We start from the raw sequence: 23,632 nt of genomic DNA on the forward strand, positions 1-23,632 counted from the left end.
GTCGAGTTGAGTTCTCTGGTAAAAGAAAGATTGTACAAGCGGCGCCCTGGAAGGCGACTCCACCCAAAATACACTGCTCCCCCCACCTACCTGTGCAACCATTCTCCCTCATAGCTAACAGGTCACTATAGATTGCAGCCTACCAGACACACAGGATGTCAACTATGACATCAATATACTGAACCGCCAGCGCAGGACATCAGCGCTGACATAATTATACTGCACTGCCTGCACAGGACGGCAGCTATGACATCACTACATTGCACCGGCTGCACAGGACGGCAGCTATGACATCACTACATTGCACCGGCTGCACAGGACGGCAGCTATGACATCACTACATTGCACCGGCTGCACAGGACGGCAGCTATGACATCACTACATTGCATCGGCTTCACAGGACGGCAGCTATGACATCACTACATTGCACCGCCTGCACAGGACGGCAGCTATGACATCACTACATTGCACCGCCTGCACAGGACGGCAGCTATGACATCACTACATTGCACCGCCTGCACAGGACGGCAGCTATGACATCTACATTGCACCGCCTGCACAGGACGGCAGCTATGACATCACTACATTGCACCGCCTGCACAGGACGTCAGCGATGACATCACTATATTGCCCTGCCGGCACAGGACGGCAACTATGACATCAATATACTGAACCGCCAGCGCAGGACATCAGCGCTGACATAATTACATTGCACTGCCTGCACAGGTTGGCAGCTATGACATCACTACATTGCATCGGCTGCACAGGACGGCAGCTATGACATCACTACATTGCACCGCCTGCACAGGACGTCAGCGATGACATCACTATATTGCCCTGCCGGCACAGGTCGGCAGCTATGACATCTACATTGCACCGCCTGCACAGGACGGCAGCTATGACCTCTACATTGCACCGCCTGCACAGGACGGCAGCTATGACATCACTACATTGCCCTGCCGGCACAGGAATCAGTGGCCCAGCATAGGGGTTGTGATGACGTCACCAGGATAGGAGGAGAGGCTGCTCTTCATGGGATTGGGGTTAGGCGAGTGAGTTTTTATGATTTTTTAGAGGCACAATAGGGGCACTGTTACTGTCTGGGGAACTATTGGCGTGTGGAGCCAGAAGGGGGCAATATTACCGTGTGGGGCACTAATAAGGTGCCCATACACATTCCAGGAAAGTCACCCAAACTCCCCCGGTTTCGACAAGATCGTCTGACTGTCTAATGTGGATGGCGGTGTTCGGACTTTCGACAGATCGAGCATGTTGGATTTCGATATCTTTTCTTCCCACAGGAGATGAGATCTGGCAGCGGCTTGTTCCCCTCTTAGCCCAGCGTACATGTTTTCAGGGGAGTCGGGAAGAACAGCTGCTCGGCCGACACCTATTAGAGGTGTATGGGACACTGTCTGTCTGTCACTATTTTTTGGGGTCTCCATCTGTGTGCCTCTTTTTTTAATTTCTGAAGTACAGTTTTTAGGGGAACTGTAAAACTAAGAGGGTTCGGTAATGGGGACAACAGGCACAGCTTTGGGGGTAACGGCAGGATGGGGAGTTTCGGGGGAGATTTCTGGAAAATCAAGGAGACAAAAATGTTTGCCGCAAACTCTGCAGAGACGAATCCTAATGAAAAGGAAGAAGAAAAGGGAAAGTTACCGACCGGCAAAGACGTCGCCTGAGAGTCCAAACCGCCCCCAATCATGTGCCCAAGGAATGACATCTCATGGGCAAACATTCATTTGCCATCTACAAGATTACGTAATAGAGCAATGCTATTGGTTACAGCTGTCCCCCAAAGTTTCAATCAGGGGGCCGAGGGCAGTCTCCATTATATGCGAAGCAGGACTTCCCTCTCCTCTCATTGGCCGGGCGGATCACCTGACCGCACCTTTAATAGCCGTGTTCATCATGCCAGATTGGCTTTAAAGGGTTATTCCAGTCGAGGCTGTAATAGTCATTTTACCCTAAAATTAAGCATCCCTCCCCCCCTTTTCACAGCCGCCACTTACCTTACAGCGGCGCCATTGTCTTTCCGATGTCCCCGGTGGGATGATGTGAGCCTTCACGAGCTCTGGGGCTCAAGCACACTGCCCCCCTTGTGTCATGCTCCTCCCCCTCCGGCATTTGCATATACTATACATTGAGCATGACTGACGTGACACTAACGGCAGCCATTACGGGGCCCATAGCGGTTGTCACCAATCTTTCCATAGGCTCTGAATGCCAGTTACACCCTCTCCCTTGCTGCCGCCTCTGACTGCTCTGCCTGTCAGTCAGTTTTCACTGTTGTTCCTCTGTTTCATTCATGAACCTGGAAGCTCAGGATGAGCTGTTGTACTGGTGTCCATCTTGACCGTAGTTCTGGCTGTTAATGAACGAGGTGACAGCCAGAGAAGGGAGTCCATGGTGTTGTGTTAGAGCGTGGCTTCCTTCTTATAGTTGTTTATAACAGCCAATCGGCTTTCATATTCTAAGCAGGACTGGAAAAATGGAATTTGACTTTGACTGCTTTCTTTGTGCAGCCATTTTCTTTATAGCCCATAGCAGCCAATCAAATCACTTCTTTCACTTTCGTACCTGTACTGAGCTGTGGTTGCTATGGGTGACATGGACAGGCATGAGGCCTTACATGAGGAAAACATCATTGGTACTTGATTATTAATGTCTGGTGCCACGGATTGGATATTTGTAGGTAAAGATTGTTATATTCTGGCCTGTTAATACAATATTATTATTATTCCCTATTAAATATAACAGTTTATTATTCATGTAGTGCTGCAGGCAGGCCCTAAAGGATTGTTTTTTACGTTGTAGAGCTGCACTGAGACTGTATCACACAAGATTGGCTTAGATACACGGTTTAGCAGACAGTATATCACACATAATAGGATTAGATTCAGCAGACCGTATCATATGTAATAGGATTAGATACAGCAGCTCAGCAGACATTATCACACATGATATGATTAGATACACAGCTCAGCAGACAGTATCACACATGACAGGTTAGATACAGAAGCTCAGTAGACAGTATCACACATGATGGGATTAGATACACAGCTCAGCAGACAGTATCACACATGATGGGATTAGATACACAGCTCAGCAGACAGTATCACACATGATAGGATTAGATACACAGCTCAGCAGACAGTATCACACATGATAGGATTAGATACACAGCTCAGCAGACAGTATCACACATGATAGGATTAGATACAGCAGCTCAGCATTCAGTATCACACATGACAGGTTAGATACACAGCTCAGCAGACAGTATCACACATGATAGGATTAGATACACAGCTCAGCAGACAGTATCACACATGATAGGCTTAGATACAGCAGGACCGTGTTCTCTGGTCAGGTTGACCTGTAACCTCATAGCTACGGGACATCATAAGGTTGGGCATGGGAGGTCCAAGCTCCTTGCCTCCAGGTCGCTGCCCAAACAGGTTCTGGTCAGGTGTATGATGCAGGTATATACCTGCCTGGAATGCACGTGGGTGTGTCAGATACGGAATTAACCTTCTAGTTGCCAGGACGGCACTCCAGGACACTCCGGCATCATATCCTTCAAAAAATGGAGCAAAGGAATCTCCTCGGAGAATAGACATGTGAGATTTCATGGCAGGGACACGGCATGCACCCACATCTGAGCGGCGGCCACCTCTGACCGAAAACTGCTGATTGTCATTTCTCTATTTGCTGATTTACAACATTCCCTTCCAGTCAACAGAGCAGGTAGACAGAGGGCGCAGCTGCGGGGCTGGGTGCCAGCTGCTGAAAGGCGGTGTATCACGGGAGAGAAGAGGACTCTGCCCGTATACTGCCCTGTAGCACCCACCACTCTGTGGCAGGAGAGCAGATCCATCACTGCGGCGGGATACAGGTGTATGAGTGTGTGCCAAATACTGCTCCAGAACAGACGCTGAGGCTGTGTGCCAGGTGAGGAGGAAATCATCTGCGGCGGGGGTACTCTGTGCCAAGGATAAATTCACAAAACCATGAGCTGGAAATGTGACATTGTGCCAGGAGGTGGGTGCAAATACCCTGTAACTGAGAAGGACCAAGAATACTGTCATAGACAGGGACTGTGTGCCAGGAAAGTAGTGGGTGCAATACACAGAGCGGTAGATCACCAGGTAGGGCCTCTTTACCAAGAGATGGGTAAAGCCTTTGTACCACAGGAAGACTAGATATTGGGTACCAGGGCAGGAGTAGGTTGCATGCACCAGGGCAGGAGTAGGTTATATGTATCAGGGCAGGAGTAGGTTATATGCACCAGGGCAGGAGTAGATGTATGTATCAGGGCAGGAGTAGGTTATATGTATCAGGGCAGGAGTAGGTTGTATGTACCAGGGCAGGAGTAGGTTGCATGCACCAGGGCAGGAGTAGATGTATGTATCAGGGCAGGAGTAGGTTGTATGTACCAGGGCAGGTGTAGATGTATGTATCAGGGCAGGAGTAGATGTATGTACCAGGGCAGGAGTAGGTTGTATGTACCAGGGCAGGAGTAGGTTGTATGTACCAGGGCAGGAGTAGGTTATATGTACCAGGGCAGGAGTAGGTTGTATGTACCAGGGCAGGAGTAGGTTGTATGTACCAGGGCAGGAGTAGGTTGTATGTACCAGGGCAGGAGTAGGTTATATGTACCAGGGCAGGAGTAGGTTATATGTACCAGGGCAGGAGTAGGTTGTATGTACCAGGGCAGGAGTAGGTTGTATGTACCAGGGCAGGAGTAGGTTGTATGTACCAGGGCAGGAGTAGGTTGTATGCACCAGGGCAGGAGTAGGTTGTATGCACCAGGGCAGGAGTAGGTTGTATGCACCAGGGCAGGAGTAGGTTGTATGCACCAGGGCAGGAGTAGGTTGTATGCACCAGGGCAGGAGTAGGTTGTATGCACCAGGGCAGGAGTAGGTTGTATGCACCAGGGCAGGAGTAGGTTGTATGCACCAGGGCAGGAGTAGGTTGTATGCACCAGGGCAGGAGTAGGTTGTATGCACCAGGGCAGGAGTAGGTTGTATGCACCAGGGCAGGAGTAGGTTGTATGCACCAGGGCAGGAGTAGGTTGTATGTACCAGGGCAGGAGTAGGTTGTATGCACTAGGGCAGGAGTAGGTTGTATTCACCAGGGCAGGAGTAGGTTGTATGCACCAGGGCAGGTGTAGATGTATGTACCAGGGCAGGAGTAGGTTGTATGTACCAGGGCAGGAGTAGATGTATGTACCAGGGCAGGAGTAGGTTGTATGCACCAGGGCAGGAGTAGGTTGTATGCACCAGGGCAGGAGTAGGTTGTATGTACCAGGGCAGGAGTAGGTTGTATGCACCAGGGCAGGAGTAGGTTGTATGTACCAGGGCAGGAGTAGGTTGTATGTACCAGGGCAGGAGTAGGTTGTATGTACCAGGGCAGGAGTAGGTTGTATGTACGAGGGCAGGAGTAGGTTGTATGTACGAGGGCAGGAGTAGGTTGTATGTACGAGGGCAGGAGTAGGTTGTATGTACCAGGGCAGGAGTAGGTTGTATGTACCAGGGCAGGAGTAGGTTGTATGTACCAGGGCAGGAGTAGGTTGTATGCACCAGGGCAGGTGTAGATGTATGTATCAGGGCAGGTGTAGATGTATGTATCAGGGCAGGAGTAGATGTATGTACCAGGACAGGAGTAGATGTATGCACCAGGGCAGGAGTAGGTTGTATGCACCAGGGCAGGAGTAGGTTGTATGCACCAGGGCAGGAGTAGGTTGTATGTACCAGGGCAGGAGTAGATGTATGTACCAGGGCAGGAGTAGATGTATGCACCAGGGCAAGTTTTATATTGTATGCACCAGGGCAGGAGTAGGTTGTATGTACCAGGGCAGGAGTAGATGTATGTACCAGGGCAGGAGTAGATGTATGTATCAGGGCAGGAGTAGGTTGTATGTACCAGGGCAGGAGTAGGTTGTATGCACCAGGGCAGGAGTAGGTTGTATGTACCAGGGCAGGAGTAGGTTGTATGTACCAGGGCAGGAGTAGATGTTTGTACCAGGACAGGAGTAGATGTATGTACCAGGGCAGGAGTAGGTTGTATGTACCAGGGCAGGAGTAGGTTGTCTTTCCCAGGGCAGGAGTAGGTTGTATGCGCCAGGGCAGGAGTAGGTTGTATGCGCCAGGGCAGGAGTAGGTTGTATGCGCCAGGGCAGGAGTAGGTTGCATGCGCCAGGGCAGGAATAGGTTGCATGCGCCAGGGCAGGAGTAGGTTGCATGCGCCAGGGCAGGAGTAGGTTGCATGCGCCAGGGCAGGAGTAGGTTGCATGCACCAGGGCAGGAGTAGGTTGCATGTACCAGGGCGGGAGTAGGTTGCATGTACCAGGGCGGGAGTAGGTTGTATGTTTTAGGGCAGGAGTAGATTGTATGTTTTCGGGCAGGAGTAGGTTGTATGTTTTCGGGCAGGAGTAGGTTGTATGTTTTAGGGCAGGGCCAGTATTGTGTGACAACAGATGCCACCTACTATTGGACTAATAGACATTGTATGATTGTGGTTGTAGGATACCCTGTGAGAGTGGAGGACAGTATGTTTTCTGGAACAGTATAGTTGTCACAAAAGAATGAATGAGTAAAAGATACCCAGTAGTAGTAGTCGAGCATGACAGCAGGGGTTATCCTATATCAGATGAGTAGACTACCCTGTGGCAGTAGAGTAGAGGATACCCTGTGGCAGTATAATAGAGGATACCCCTTGGAAGTAGGAAATAACCTGTGTCAGAAGAGTATAGAATCCCTAATGTAAGAAAAGGAGATCAAACACTGTGTCAAAACAGTAGAGGATACCCCGTAGACGTATACAGGATGCCCAATGTAAAGAAAGGCAATTGATACCTTGTGGCAGTAGAATAGAGGATACCCTGCGGAAGTTGATACCATGTGGCAGTAGAGGATATTCTGTGGCCGTAGAGAGGATACCCTGTGGAATAGGAGTAGAGGATACCCTGTGGCAGTAGAGGAGAGGATACCCTGTGGAATAGGAGTAGAGGATACCCTGTGGAATAGGAGTAGAGGATACCCTGTGGAATAGGAGTAGAGGATACCCTGTGGAATAGGAGTAGAGGATACCCCGTGGAATAAGAGTAGAGGATACCCCGTGGAATAAGAGTAGAGGATACCCCGTGGAATAAGAGTAGAGGATACCCCGTGGAATAAGAGTAGAGGATACCCCGTGGAATAAGAGTAGAGGATACCCCGTGGAATAAGAGTAGAGGATACCCCGTGGAATAAGAGTAGAGGATACCCCGTGGAATAAGAGTAGAGGATACCCCGTGGCAGTAGAGTAGAGGATACCCCGTGGCAGTAGAGTAGAGGATACCCCGTGGCAGTAGAGTAGAGGATACCCCGTGGCAGTAGAGTAGAGGATACCCTGTGGCAGTAGAGTAGAGGATACCCCGTGGCAGTAGAGTAGAGGATACCCTGTGGCAGTAGAGTAGAGGATACCCCGTGGCAGTAGAGTAGAGGATACCCTGTGGCAGTAGAGTAGAGGATACCCTGTGGCAGTAGAGTAGAGGATACCCTGTGGCAGTAGAGTAGAGGATACCCCGTGGCAGTAGAGTAGAGGATACCCCGTGGCAGTAGAGTAGAGGATACCCTGTGGCAGTAGAGTAGAGGATACCCTGTGGCAGTAGAGTAGAGAATATCTTGCGGCAGAATATTTCCCTGTACAGCAGACAGATTCTAATTCTGTGTCTGAGCACTGAGCAGAGAAGTGATTGTTTCCGGGCAGTGCCCATGTCTGACCCAGAGAAGGGTGCTGCGCCTGTAATGTGAACAGGAGCCTCACTCTGCCTCCTCCCAGCCTCTGTGCCCTTCATATCCTGCAATGTCTCCGGTCTGCAGCTGGATGATTAATTCTCAGGGCTTTCCTCTTCAGCTCCTGCCTCCTCCAGATTAGCTGCTGAACCCCATCTCCTCACATCATGCTGCCCCCCTTCTATTTTCTGGTCCCAGTCCTGGGGGGCTACGCTGTCACCTCCTATTACTTGCTGAAGAATCCTCACATCCTGCAGAAGAAGAAGAGACTCGCCTTCCACTGCCGCCACATCTCCCACCGAGGGGGTAAGTCATCCCACCGCTGCTCCCCAACTGCCCCTGACTACAGGTGTCACCCGGCATAAATGGGTACCCCCATCCTATAAATATAAGTCATGTCACTGATCGCTCTGGTTATTAGGGGTTAATATCTTGTTTTTTTGTCTGTTCGGTTATTTGTGTTTCTCTCCGGTCTCCCCAGTTGTTCAGATCCATTCTCTGTTCCCACATTGCACCATAACTGGACAAATTTGCCATTCAGAACTCTGGAAAGCTGGGTGATCACCTCTGTGGCAGCTTTAATTGCAGCATCATTGGTCGTCACTCAGCTTTCCAAGACTCCTGGATGGCAAATATGCCTTGTCATGCATCTGTACAAGAGGAGGTGACGCGACATAACAAGGCATTCAGGAGTTTGGGAAAGTTGGGGTGATCCGCACAATGATGTAACCGTGTCATTCCTCTGTCATTCAGGAGCAGGCGAGAGGATTGAGAACACAATAGAGGCGTTTGATAAGTAAGTGTGATGGAGGGGTCGTTCTGTGGGGTGCAGCGTTGTACTGTGGATTTCAGAGTTTCTGAGGGGTGCAGAATTGTTCTGTGGGGTTCAGCGTTGTTCTGTGGGGTTCAGCGTTGTTCTGTGGGGTTCAGTGTTGTTCTGTGGGGTTCAGCGTTGTTCTGTGGGGTTCAGCGTTGTTCTGTGGGGTTCAGCGTTGTTCTGTGGGGTGCAGCGTTGTTCTGTGGGGTGCAGCGTTGTTCTGTGGGGTTCAGCGTTGTTGTTCTGTGGGGTGCAGCGTTGTTGTTCTGTGGGGTGCAGCGTTGTTCTGTGGGGTTCAGCGTTGTTCTGTGGGGTTCAGCGTTGTTCTGTGGGGTTCAGCGTTGTTCTGTGGGGTGCAGCGTTGTTCTGTAGGGTGCAGCGTTGTTGTTCTGTGGGGTGCAGCGTTGTTCTGTGGGGTTCAGCGTTCTGTGGGGTTCAGCGTTGTTCTGTGGGGTTCAGCGTTGTTCTGTGGGGTGCAGCGTTGTTCTGTGGGATGCAGCGTTGTTCTGTAGGGTGCAGCGTTGTTGTTCTGTGGGGTGCAGCGTTGTTGTTCTGTGGGGTGCAGTGTTGTTCTGTGGGGTTCAGCGTTGTTCTGTGGGGTGCAGCGTTGTTCTGTGGGGTGCAGCGTTGTTCTGTGGGGTGCAGCGTTGTTCTGTGGGGTTCAGCGTTGTTCTGTGGGGTGCAGCGTTGTTCTGTGGGGTGCAGCGTTGTTCTGTGGGGTGCAGCGTTGTTCTGTGGGGTGCAGCGTTGTTTTGAGGGGTGCAGCATTGTACTATTGGGTGCAGCGTTCTGAGGGGTGCAGCAATGTTTGTGGGGTGCAGCAGTCATTGTTGTGAGGTGTCTCTACCCTGGAAAGTAAAGCAATCCTAATATATATAGTATAGGGGGAGATTTATCAAAACTGGAGCAAAGGAAAAGTTGAGCAGTTACCCATAGCAACCAATCAGGTCGCAACGTTCATTCTCCAAAGGGCCTCTAAGCTGGAATCTGATTGGTTGCCAGGGGGAACGCCTCTCTTGCTGTCTGCTGTACTGTTAATACATGAAGCATGTGGCTATAGATTGAACACTTCAAGGGGTTCTCCAGCTTAGACAACCCGCAATAATGATATTAATATGGGGGTCCTGCTGCTGGGACACCCCACAATCAGCTGTCCTTGGATAGAAAGAGGTCTTCAATGCGGCTAAACATTCCTCTCATTGCAGCGCGATCACCCATCACACCGACCTCCTGGAGTTGGACTGTCACATGACCAAAGATGGACGCGTTGTGGTGTCACATGACGGCAATTTGTATAGGCAGACGGGACACGATGTCAACATAAGTGACGTCACATACGAGGTGATAACAATAGAAAGACATCCCACAGTATGTAGATCTAGTATAACGAAAAGCTCTGCAAGTCTCAATTCCTCACCGTTTTTAATATCTCTGTTTGCTGTTAGTGAATTGAAACATTCTAGAGCCTAAAAACCCATCCTGACCTAAAACTTCTCCCAGCTGAGGGTTTGTTACAATGTATCCAGTCTAGCCAATCCTCTATGAGGTGAACACATTAGGAGGACAAATCTCTCATGTGCTGACAGTTTGTTACAATGTATCAGTGCAGGTAAAATGTATCAGTTGCTGACGTCAGAGGCCAGAAATCTCATGGATTGAGGTGCGGACGTGTATTTTATATAGTTTTTCTTCCCTAGGAGCTGCCGCAGTATAAGGAGTCCCTGGAGGTCACCTTCTTCCCAGGTAGGTAGGGGTTAAGGATTATAAGTCCCAGCGCACGTCTGCACCTCGCACACGGACAGGCAGTGAGGCGGTTAATTATATATCCTTGTACGGAGGTTGTCGTCTGTCGCAGGTCACATGTCGTCAGGCACAGACCACCACATTCCCCTGCTGGAGGACGTCTTCCACCGATACCCCGATAAACCCATCAATGTGGAGATCAAGGAGGACAACGATGAGCTGATTAAAAAGGTAACGGCTGCGTGTGGTGGGCGGCGACCCCCGGGTGACCGCGGTCCGTAATCACGTCCTTGTGTCCTAGGTGTCGGATCTCGTGAGGACATATCAGCGCATGGAGAGGACCATCTGGGCCAGCACCAGCGACAAGGTCATGAAGAAATGTCGTAAGGAGGTAACGAGAGCGGCCTGAGAGTCCGACATTAGTACTTCTCCTCACTACTACTCCCCTCAGTATATACTACTACTCCATCATGCTATGTACTACCACTACGCTCTCATCCCCTATCTACTAATACTACTCCCTCATCCTCCTCTCTTCTACTACTACTCCATCATCATCCTCTGTACTACCACTCATCCCCTTATATACATCTACTACTCCATCATCATCCTCTGTACTACCACTCATCCCCTTATATACATCTACTACTCCATCATCATCCTCTGTACTACCACTCCTCCCCTTATCTACATCTACAACTCCATCATCATCCTCTGTACTACCACTCATCCCCTTATATACATCTACTACTCCATCATCATCCTCTGTACTACCACTCATCCCCTTATATACATCTACTACTCCATCATCATCCTCTGTACTACCACTCATCCCCTTATATACATCTACTACTCCATCATCATCCTCTGTACTACCACTCATCCCCTTATATACATCTACTACTCCATCATCATCCTCTGTACTACCGCTCATCCCCTTATATACATCTACTACTCCATCATCATCCTCTGTACTACCACTCATCCCCTTATATACATCTACTACTCCATCATCATCCTCTGTACTACCGCTCATCCCCTTATATACATCTACTACTCCATCATCATCCTCTGTACTACCGCTCATCCCCTTATATACATCTACTACTCCATCATCATCCTCTGTACTACCGCTCATCCCCTTATATACATCTACTACTCCATCATCATCCTCTGTACTACCACTCATCCCCTTATATACATCTACTACTCCATAACCCTTTAGTTTTCTTTTACTCCCTTGTCAATTTACTACTGTAGATCCTTCACTATCCTATGTACTGAAAGGACTACTACTCTCATCCTGCTCTCTACTTATCCTTTATCCTCCTAATATTACTCTGTCTTTCTCCTTATTCTATTCCTTCAGTCTTGTATTGACTATTGACTGATTCTGTCAACTCCTTTGCTGCTACTAGCACTGCCTCATCCTCCTTTCCTCTACTACTACCCCCATCAGTCTCCTATTTCTCGCTACTACTGCCTTTGTGTTTATTCTTCCTACTGACGTTTCTTCTCTCTCCTAATTTGCTTAAACTACTTCATCCGCCTCCCTACAACTACTACTCCTTTATCCTCCTATCTTTACTGCTACCCTCTCATGTCCTCTATAGTACTACTCTCTCATCCTCCTCCATCCTTCTCTCTGGTACTGCTCATGTTCCTCTATGCCACTGCTACTCACTACTACTTTTCTACTATTACTTTACAGCTTCTCCACCTTCATCTTGCTCAGTATCACCACCACTACTACTCTCATTCTCCTATCTATTATATTATATACTATTAATCGTATTGCCGTCGTGCTTTACCATTAGCCCTTCTTATGTCTTCTCACTTCTGGGGCTTTATGTGATCGCTGCCTTCCCTGAATATAAAGCGCTGCACAGTATGGTGCTATATATATATACAGGTAGTCGCTCATTCTCCTAGAACTACTACTACCACTCTCTCATCATCATCCTCCATGTATTTTCTATCAGAATCCAGAGATGCCATTCATGTTCACTCCGCGTCGGGGGGTCATCCTCCTCCTCCTCTACTACACGGGGCTGCTGCCATTTGTGGATTTGCCAGAGTCCGTGGTGGAGACATGCATGCCGTCCATTATAAATAGGTTGGTGTATATTATATACAGGATACGATGAGGGTGCGGACGGGGTCATTTCTGTATGCGGAGGTCTCACACGGAGTCTCTCTCTATAGGACGTATTTTCCAGGAAACCCTCTGATGAGGAACCGCTTCCTGGTCTACCTGCAGAACAAGTGAGTGCGAGGCAGCACCTTCCCGGCTTATAGGGGAACTCCACATTACACAACATGTTACTGCTCCTCACAGGTTTTATCTCCATGTAACGCAGAGCCAGTGATTGGTTTTACATCTCTTGTACTGATCTTAAGTTACGTCATCTCCTCTACGCCAGTCACTTCCAAAGTAAGGGCATGTTCACACCGAGTTTTTTTACGCGGAAACCGCACCGCAAAACTCGTCAAAAATGGCCCGAAAATGCCTCCCATTGATTTCAATGGGAGGCGGAGGCGTCTTTTTCCCGCGAGCGATAAAACCGACTCGCGGGAGAAAGAAGGGACATGTCCTATCTTCGGGCGTTTACGCCTCTGACCTCCCATTGACATCAATGGGAGGCAGAGAAAGCGTATTTCGTGGCGTTTTATACCCGCGGTGCTCATTGGCCGCAGGCAAAAAACGGCGCAAAAAACGCAGCGAAAATCGGCGTGCAGGGAGAGGAAAATCTGCCTCAAACTTCCAAACTGAATTTTGAGGCAGAAATTCTGCCTGCAAAAAACTCCACGTGAACACAGCCTAAGGCTATGTTCACACGGAGTATTTTGGGGGAGGAATATCTGCCTCAAAGCTCCAAACGGAATTTTGAGGCAGATATTCCTCCCCCAAAATACTCCGTGTGAATAGCAATTATCGCGCCGTTTTTCGCCCGCGGCCATTGAGCGCCGCGGGCATAAAACACGCTTTCTCCTGCCTCCCATTGAAGTCAATGGGAGGTCGGACGCGGAAGCGCCCGAAGATAGGGCATGTCGCTTCTTTTTCCCGCGAGGCAGTTTTACTGCTCGCGGGAAAAAGACGCCGACGCCTCCCATTGAAATCAATGGGAGGCGTTCTCGGGCCGTTTCTGCCGAGTTTTGCGACGCGGTTTCCGCGTCAAAAAACTCGGCAAAAGACCCCGTGTGAACATAGCCTAAAACTAAAAAATCCTACTACTGGTTACAGGACAGTCATGTGACTTACCAGACACTGAGCTCCCACAATGCACTCTGGCAACAGGAAAACATATTAATATTTGGCTATAACTAGAGACTAGTACAAGAAATGATTAGTATATACTGGACTATTATATTATATTATATTATATGTCTCCAACTACAGAGTCGTTCTATTTTATACATGAGATGTTGTTATAATGAGACCGTTTGTTTCTCTCACAGACTAATAATGAGGAAGAGTCTTTTTCAGCATCTAGAGGACCGAGGCATCCAGGTACCGAAATCATGACTATAATGTATAATCCTATATATAATGTTCTACTGCACCGGTCATATATATATGTAATACTCTGCACCGGTCATATAATATAATGTAATACTCTGCACAGGTCATATATATATGGGATATTCTGCACCGGTCATATAATATAATGTAATACTCTGCACCGGTCATATATGTGATGTGATACTCTGCACCGGTCATATATAATGTAATACTCTGCACCGGTCATATATATATGGGATATTCTGCACCGGTCATATAATATAATGTAATACTCTGCGCTGGTCATATAATATATGTAATACTCTGCACCGGTCATATATGTGATGTGATACTCTGCACCGGTCATATATGTGATGTGATACTCTGCACCGGTCATATATAATGTAATACTCTGCACCGGTCATATATGGGATATTCTGCACCGGTCATATAATATAATGTAATACTCTGCGCTGGTCATATAATATATGTAATACTCTGCATCGGTCATATAATATAATGTAATACTCTGCACAGGTCATATATATATGTGATATTCTGCACAGGTCATATAATATAATGTAATACTCTGCGCTGGTCATATAATATATGTAATACTCTGCATCGGTCATATAATATAATGTAATACTCTGCACCGGTCATATAATATATGTGATATTCTGCACCGGTCATATAATATATGTGATATTCTGCACCGGTCATATAATATAATGTAATACTCTGCGCTGGTCATATAATATATGTAATACTCTGCATCGGTCATATAATATATGTAATACTCTGCACCGGTCATATAATATATGTGATATTCTGCACCGGTCATATATATATGTGATATTCTGCACCGGTCATATATATATATATGTGATATTCTGCACCGGTCATATAATATATGTAATACTCTGCACCGGTCATATAATATATGTAATATTCTGCACCGGTCATATATATATGTGATATTCTGCACCGGTCATATATATATGTGATATTCTGCACAGGTCATATAATATAATGTAATACTCTGCACCGGTCATATAATATATGTATTACTCTGCACCGGTCATATAATATATGTAATACTCTGCACCGGTCATATAATATAATGTAATACTCTGCACCGGTCATATAATATATGTGATATTCTGCACCGGTCATATATATATGTGATATTCTGCACCGGTCATATATATATATATGTGATATTCTGCACCGGTCATATAATATAATGTAATACTCTGCACCGGTCATATATATATATGGGATATTCTGCACCGGTCATATATATATGGGATATTCTGCACCGGTCATATATGTGATGTGATATTCTGCACCGGTCATATAATATAATGTAATACTCTGCACCGGTCATATATATATATGGGATATTCTGCACCGGTCATATATATATGGGATATTCTGCACCGGTCATATATGTGATGTGATATTCTGCACCGGTCATATAATATAATGTAATACTCTGCACCGGTCATATAATATATGTGATATTCTGCACCGGTCATATATATATGTGATATTCTGCACAGGTCATATAATATATGTAATACTCTGCACCGGTCATATAATATATGTAATACTCTGCACCGGTCATATAATATATGTAATACTCTGCACCGGTCATATAATATAATGTAATACTCTGCACCGGTCATATAATATATGTAATACTCTGCACCGGTCATATAATATATGTAATACTCTGCACCGGTCATATAATATAATGTAATACTCTGCACCGGTCATATAATATATGTAATACTCTGCACAGGTCATATATATATGTGATATTCTGCACCGGTCATATATATATGTGATATTCTGCACCGGTCATATATATATGTGATATTCTGCACAGGTCATATAATATATGTAATACTCTGCACCGGTCATATAATATATGTAATACTCTGCACCGGTCATATAATATAATGTAATACTCTGCACCGGTCATATAATATATGTAATACTCTGCACAGGTCATATATATATGTGATATTCTGCACCGGTCATATATATATGTGATATTCTGCACCGGTCATATAATATATGTAATACTCTGCACCGGTCATATAATATATATGGGATATTCTGCACCGGTCATATATATATGGGATATTCTGCACCGGTCATATATATATGGGATATTCTGCACCGGTCATATATATATGGGATATTCTGCACCGGTCATATAATATATGTAATACTCTGCACCGGTCATATAATATATATGGGATATTCTGCACCGGTCATATATATATGGGATATTCTGCACCGGTCATATAATATATGTAATACTCTGCACCGGTCATATATATATATGGGATATTCTGCACCGGTCATATATATATGGGATATTCTGCACCGGTCATATATATATGGGATATTCTGCACCGGTCATATAATATAATGTAATACTCTGCACAGGTCATATATATATATGTGATATTCTGCACCGGTCATATATGTGATGTGATATTCTGCACCGGTCATATATGTGATGTGATGTGTGTATATATGATACATGAGAAAAGAATGCAAATATATCGTGTGGCTCCCCCTACAGGTTTACTTCTGGGTGCTGAACCAGGAGTCTGATTTCCGGAAAGCCTTTAATTGTGGAGTCACCGGCGTTATGACCGATTACCCTTCTAAGCTTCACACCTTCCTGCAGGAATATGAGGGGGAGCAGAGATCTCGGGGGGCAGAGGACACATATGTGAGGACACCGTCTAATATATAAAGATCCATCAACGCCTGGAAATGTAAATAAATTGTTTATTTTACAGTAATGATACAAGTTGTGAGTCTGCGGTGACCGCCATGATAGTGGAGACCCACGTGTAAGACCCCGCAGAGCTCTGACCTCGAGGCTGGATACATTGCGGGAGGACGAGCTCCTCCGCCATGTCCATATAGCATCTCCCAGCCGTCCACTGACCCTCTGTCCTCTCTGCTGCAGAACATCGTCCCGTTCATCTCCTGGTGGATCTTGGGTGCAGAGCTCTCGGCCCTTATTCTGCCAGTCACTCAGCTCTGCTACAACACACTACACCGTTAATCTCTGCAGAACTTGGCTCTGCTCAGCTCAGGCACAATCTGTTTCTGCTCCACCATTTAGTCCTTTATGCAGCTGTGCTGGGCACTACTGGCACATGTCCCTGGCATCAGACCCCCCTAGAGGTGGCATGCGGAGGCAGGTACCAGGGTGTTGTGCTCATCTGCTGCAAGAATGATAGGTGCAGTGCAGAAAGGGGATAACTCAGTCTTATTGGCGGGGATGCCCAGGAACCCATAAAATAGGGGGCAACATTGGGCAAATCAGCGATCGAGGAAGGAAATGGAGCTAAAGCAGAAGGGGACGGATGAGCGAATCTGTAATAAAAGAGAAACCATCAGATAACAGCAGACCCAGGGTGAAGCAGTCAATCACAGAAAGAGGGATCGGCTACCAGACGCCCAGAGGGAAGGGGGGGGGCGGTGGCTCCACCAGCAGAATAGTGAGTGCGGCTCTGGAGTATAAAGGATGTAACTCAGGATCAGTACAGGATAAGTAATGTAATGTATGTACACAGTGACTCCACCAGCAGAATAGTGAGTGCAGCTCCGGAGTATAATACAGGATATAACTCAGGATCAGTACAGGATAAGTAATGTAATGTATGTACACAGTGACTCCACCAGCAGAATAGTGAGTGCAGCTCTGGAGTATAATACAGGATATAACTCAGGATCAGTACAGGATAAGTAATGTAATGTATGTACACAGTGACTCCACCAGCAGAATAGTGAGTGCAGCTCCGGAGTATAATACAGGATATAACTCAGGATCAGTACAGGATAAGTAATGTAATGTATGTACACAGTGACTCCACCAGCAGAATAGTGAGTGCAGCTCTGGAGTATAATACAGGATATAACTCAGGATCAGTACAGGATAAGTAATGTAATGTATGTACACAGTGACTCTACCAGCAGAATAGTGAGTGCAGCTCTGGAGTATAATACAGGATATAACTCAGGATCAGTACAGGATATGTAATGTATGTACACAGTGACTCCACCAGCAGAATAGTGAGTGCAGCTCTGGAGTATAATACAGGATATAACTCAGGATCGGTACAGGATAAGTAATGTAATGTATGTACACAGTGACTCCACCAGCAGAATAGTGAGTGCAGCTCTGGAGTATAATACAAGATGTAACTCAGGATCAGTAATGTAATGTACCTACACAGTGACTCCACCAGCAGAATAGTGAGTGCAGCTCTGGAGTATATTACAGGATATAACTCAGGATCAGTACGGGATAAGTAATGTAATGTGTGTACACAGTGACTCCACCAGCAGAATAGTGAGTGCAGCTCTGGAGTATAAAGGATGTAACTCAGGATCAGTACAGGATAAGTAATGTAATGTATGTACACAGTGACTCCACCAGCAGAATAGTGAGTGCAGCTCTGGAGTATAATACAGGATATAACTCAGGATCAGTACAGGATAAGTAATGTAATGAAGTTATTGTAAGCTGTAGAATGAAAGTTCAGGATCTTACCTGTGACCTATGTGACAGGCAGGTGGAGGATAGGCCATCGCTGGCAGCGGAGAGATGGAAGATGGTTGTGCCCACATTGGTCTCTGTGTTATGAGATCCCACTGCACTAGATTGTCCGTCCTGTGGGATCTCTCTTCTCTGCTTTCTATACATTCCCTATGTGTCAAGTATCTACCCTGTGCCGGGTATGTGGCGTCTGCCAAATGCCTAATGTGATTGGCTCTGGGAATCTCTTTTCCAGGTGTCTGTATCTGTTTTCTTTCCTCCTCTCTCTTTTCTGAGATCTCCTGTCTCTCCTCTTCCTCGGCTGTACGGTCTTCTGACACATGCAGTCTCTGATTTTTGTCCTCTGTGTTCTCATCTAAGACAAATGTTCTCTCCCCTCTGCTGTCTCTTTGAGTTGCCAGTTTGGCTGCGCTCTCTTTGTATCTCTTGCACTCTGAAAGAACACAGAAATCATTATCACTATATATTACCTGGAGCTGTGTACCCTCTGCTTGTTCAGTGTCTGCACAGCGTACACAGTGACTCCACCAGCAGAATAGTGAGTGCAGCTCTGGAGTATAATACAGGATGTAACTCAGGATCAGTACAGGATAAGTAATGTCATGTATGTACACAGTGACTCCACCAGCAGAATAGTGAGTGCAGCTCTGGAGTATAATACATGATGTAACACAGGATCGGTACAGGATAAGTAATGTAATGTATGTACACAGCGACTCCACCAGCAGAATAGTGAGTGCAGCTCTGGAGTATAATACAGGATATAACTCCGGATCAGTACAGGATAAGTAATGTAATGTATGTACACAGGGACTCCACCAGCAGAATAGTGAGTGCAGCTCTGGAGTATAATACAGGATGTAACTCAGGATCAGTACAGGATAAGTAATGTAATGTATGTACACAGTGACTCCACCAGCAGAATAGTGAGTGCAGCTCTGGAGTATAATACAGGATGTAACTCGGGATCAGTACAGGATAAGTAATGTAATGTATGTACACAGTGACTCCACCAGCAGAATAGTGAGTGCAGCTCTGGAGTATAATACAGGATGTAACTCAGGATCGGTACAGGATAAGTAATGTAATGTGTGTACACAGTGACTCCACCAGCAGAATAGTGAGTGCAGCTCTGGAGTATAATACAGGATATAACTCAGGATCAGTACAGGATAAGTAATGTAATGTATGTACACAGTGACTCCTCCAGCAGAATAGTGAGTGCAGCTCTGGAGTATAATACAGGATGTAACTCAGGATAAGTACAGGATAAGTAATGTAATGTATGTACACAGTGACTCCACCAGCAGAATAGTAAGTGCTGCTCTGGAGTATAATACAGGATGTAACTCAGGATCAGTACAGGATAAGTAATGTAATGTATGTACACAGTGACTCCACCAGCAGAATAGTGAGTGCAGCTCTGGAGTATAATACAGGATATAACTCAGGATCAGTACAGGATAAGTAATGTATGTACACAGGGACTCCACCAGCAGAATAGTGAGTGCAGCTCTGGAGTATAATACAGGATGTAACTCAGGATCAGTACAGGATAAGTAATGTAATGTATGTACACAGTGACTCCACCAGCAGAATAGTGAGCACGGCCTGAAAATGCGGATGGCTGTCAGCAGCCGGCCATGCCCGCAATCGCGGGCCATAATTACGGGCTTGGTTGTGTTCATGGCGCCTACTAGTTGTGCCTTAAGTGTTCCTACGAGATATATGAAGTAATGGGAGCAGTTTGCATTGTGCGGATAACGTGATGACATCACACACTGACCTGGGGACCCATCTCTGTCCATTTCCATCGTCTTCTGCCTTTTTTTTGGAGTGTTGCTGAAATAGATCATTTTTGTTTTTTAGTATATTGTATAACGTTCCCCCTTATTATGTAATTCCCTGAATCTAAACATTTTAGTGGCAGTCACATTAAAGGGGCACCCACACTTTTTAGATATCGTACAGATTTTCTACTGGTCAAAGGTCCGACCCGGCATTCAGCCCAGTGCGTCAGTAGGGAGCGATAATCAGAGGATATTGTCACACTTACTGTTCCTGCTGACTCTTGAAATATTTGATTCCTTTTGCAAATGGATTTTCTTCAATTTTCAACAAGGAGAGCTATAGGGGAGAGTAAAAATAGGTAAGAGGAGGGGCTAATATAAGTGGGAGGAGATAGTGACAGAGGGAGGAGCTACGAGCCATGACATGCAGATTTTACAGGGCAAAGGGAACCCAATCGGTAAAGAAAAAATAAATAATTGTTCAGATCTAGAGACCACGGAGCGCACTTAAAGGGGGTGTCCATAAAAATTAATGAACCCTCGGAAATATTAATGTATTGGATTATATTGGGTGACCACTAGCTGTTGATTGGACAGGGCCTAGGGATAAGAGTAGGAGTCCTATTCAATGTGGCACTGGAGGCTCCGTACCCTAGAGGGTCCACAAAAGGATATTTTATAGCCGCCCATAAATCGCTTCCTCCCACCCTACCCCCGAAGCGGTGCCTCTGTATTTGAAGGTGCTCCCGTCACCTCGGAATTCCAAAATGTAGGACGTATGTAAGACCCACCTTAATATCTACAGAAAAGGTTGAGTATCTTTATTATTACTTTGCTTCATTGATATTTAATTAGGACGATTTCTTCTCCAGTTATATTCAAAGCTACAGTCATAATTCTGCTGGTTCCCCGTTTCCAGAGAGCAGTGCATTGTGGGAGGTCAGATGATGATTACACAGAAGTCAGCAGTTTGGTCACATGACTGACAACAGGGTGGAACTAAACTGTTGTCTGTTTCCAAGAGCAACCGGCAAACTTTTTAAAAGTGGCTTTAGATATGAACCGAGGAAAGGACAGGAAATAAAATTTTAAATCCGTATAAAAACAATAAAGCAAAGTCTTCACATCCTACAGGGGGCGCAGTAGTTATTATTAGGGGTAAACGTCTCCTGACCCTGGGGTTCTGGTAGCTGGTGACCGCTATGAAGGACGTCTCGGGGAAAGAGATGGAGGAGGCTGGTCGGGGGTGGGGTCCGTTACTAGACGTGGGGATGATGTATAATCGCAGGCAGTAGCGGTGCATGGACTGCAGGACGATCTGAGGAGAAAACGTCATCGTTAGATATCAGCAGAGACAATGAACAACATGAAGGTACAAGGTCCAATCTTGGCACAGGGGGCACTCAGGCTGGCACAATGTGGGCACACAAGCTACATATCAGTGACCTAGAGTAACTAGGGAGGTGCAGGTGACAGCGGTGACAAACATGTACATGAGGAATAAGTCGCATTTCTCAATTTTTCATGATTGTACGACCCTAGGGGGCGACATTCTGCAATGATCTATGGACAAGTGTGCCTGTCTACATCCATAGAATCAGATCTCCTCCATACCTGCCCTCCCTGGCTCAGGGTATTGTTGGTCAGTCGGATCTTGTTGAAGCAGATGGGTCTCTCCATCCATCGGTGACCGGGGGCTGGGGATTCGGGGTGGAGATAAAGGCGGGTGGGGGGCCCCGGCTCTGCTCTGCCGCTCATACTCCAGGCCCCGTCACGCCACTTGTAACGGTTTTCACCATCAGGGACGGCCTGGACGCAGATGGAGTAGAGAGAATGCGGGTCCATGTCGGACAGGGAGACGGAAAACTCCGGGAACATCCGCCTGTCAGGACAAGAGAGAGGGTCAGACTACACCTGGAAATCTCAGCCCATGCGTCGTCCCGCTGTGAAGTCCGATGCGGGGTGACAACCACTAATCGCCGCCATTACAGTGTCCATAAGGGTTGTCATCCAGTGTTTCACAGACCTCCGATAAATACATCTCCCCTCCCTCTCCTACTTCCCTGCCTGTGAAAGTGTCAGTCTGCACTGTAGTTCTGGCATTCTATTCATGAACCAGGAAGCTCAGGATGAACTTAAGACCCGGCACACATTTACCTTCCATTTTTGGTGAGTATCATCTCTGTCCCCACAGCTTTAAACTTCTCCCATAATTCCTTGTTCTCCAGTTGGGCAGTGACTTGAGAAGCTGGCGGCGCTGGCGATCCCGGAGGAGAACAATATGGCGGAGACAAATAATATCCAGGGGGATGAGGAAACTTTGCACCTGAATGAAGCAGAAGAGATGATGTTACCCCGATGTCACTGAGGCCGCCCTCCATTTACACTCCTGCCAAAATGCCCGGGTAAATATTGACACAGGGACAAATGGGCAGACAACAGAGTGACCCGGGGCTACCCGCAATTCACAAGCAGCTGCGACGTTTGTTCACCATTCACAAATCCATCAGGGAAAGACCGTAAATCTACAGAACGCAGATGGGGACTACAAGTCCCAGCCAGATCCTATAATGAATGCTGGACCGGTGACCACACATATTACAACTCCCACAGGACTCATCACTCAGCTTTGTGGGACTCCTGAATGGCAAAGCTGTAGTGTTACATAGGACTGCAGGTAACACTACTACATTATCTGTACTCAGAGATTTATCACTGTGTTATCTGTGGTGTTACATAGGACTGCAGGTAACACTACTACATTATCTGTAATCAGAGAGTTATCACTGTTATCTGTGGTGTTACATAGGACTGCAGGTAACATCTACTACATTATCTGTAATCAGAGAGTTATCACTGTTATCTGTGGTGTTACATAGGACTGCAGGTAACATCTACTACATTATCTGTACTCAGAGAGTTATCACTGTGTTATCTGTGGTGTTACATAGGACTGCAGGTAACATCTACTACATTATCTGTAATCAGAGAGTTATCACTATGTTATATGTGGTGTTACATAGGACTGCAGGTAACACTACTACATTATCTGTCCTCAGAGAGTTATCACTGTGTTATCTGTGGTGTTACATAGGACTGCAGGTAACATCTACTACATTATCTGTAATCAGAGAGTTATCACTGTGTTATCTGTGGTGTTACATAGGACTGCAGGTAACATCTACTACATTATCTGTACTCAGAGAGTTATCACTGTGTTATCTGTGGTGTTACATAGGACTGCAGGTAACATCTACTACATTATCTGTAATCAGAGAGTTATCACTGTGTTATCTGTGGTGTTACATAGGACTGCAGGTGACATCTACATTATCTGTAATCAGAGAGTCATCACTGTGTTATCTGTAGTGTTACATAGGACTGCAGGTAACATCTACTACA

At 46.4% G+C, this 23,632-nt stretch overlaps 2 protein-coding genes across 4 annotated transcripts; one reads left to right on the plus strand and one right to left on the minus strand.

Annotated features, from left to right (window-relative positions):
* The first annotated feature begins 2,294 nt into the window (after window positions 1–2,294).
* LOC142656040 (lysophospholipase D GDPD1-like) lies at window positions 2,295–16,671 on the plus strand. Of its 3 annotated transcripts, XM_075830875.1 has the most exons (12): window positions 2,296–2,698; window positions 3,739–3,954; window positions 7,903–8,087; window positions 8,535–8,577; window positions 9,804–9,939; window positions 10,296–10,341; window positions 10,454–10,572; window positions 10,643–10,732; window positions 12,324–12,457; window positions 12,547–12,606; window positions 13,801–13,852; window positions 16,446–16,671. In XM_075830875.1, the coding sequence occupies exons 3-12, from the start codon at window positions 7,949–7,951 to the stop codon at window positions 16,620–16,622; spliced, it is 996 nt and encodes a 331-aa protein (XP_075686990.1). In that variant the 5' UTR covers window positions 2,296–2,698; window positions 3,739–3,954; window positions 7,903–7,948; the 3' UTR covers window positions 16,623–16,671. The 3 variants fall into 3 exon arrangements, with proteins under 3 accessions (XP_075686992.1, XP_075686990.1, XP_075686991.1); XM_075830877.1 differs by lacking the exon at window positions 3,739–3,954 and having other exon boundaries at window positions 2,295–2,698; XM_075830876.1 differs by lacking the exon at window positions 2,296–2,698 and having other exon boundaries at window positions 3,490–3,954.
* LOC142656042 (T-box-containing protein TBX6L-like) lies at window positions 16,641–22,554 on the minus strand. Its single transcript, XM_075830878.1, has 7 exons — window positions 22,388–22,554; window positions 21,845–22,112; window positions 21,405–21,548; window positions 20,497–20,567; window positions 20,227–20,282; window positions 18,435–18,873; window positions 16,641–17,254 (listed from the first exon to the last, which is right to left on the minus strand). The coding sequence occupies exons 1-7, from the start codon at window positions 22,408–22,410 to the stop codon at window positions 17,047–17,049; spliced, it is 1,209 nt and encodes a 402-aa protein (XP_075686993.1). The 5' UTR covers window positions 22,411–22,554; the 3' UTR covers window positions 16,641–17,046.
* Window positions 22,555–23,632: the final 1,078 nt, after the last annotated feature.

This window comes from Rhinoderma darwinii, chromosome 6 (genome assembly GCF_050947455.1).
Source record: "Rhinoderma darwinii isolate aRhiDar2 chromosome 6, aRhiDar2.hap1, whole genome shotgun sequence".
NCBI lineage: Eukaryota > Metazoa > Chordata > Amphibia > Anura > Rhinodermatidae > Rhinoderma > Rhinoderma darwinii.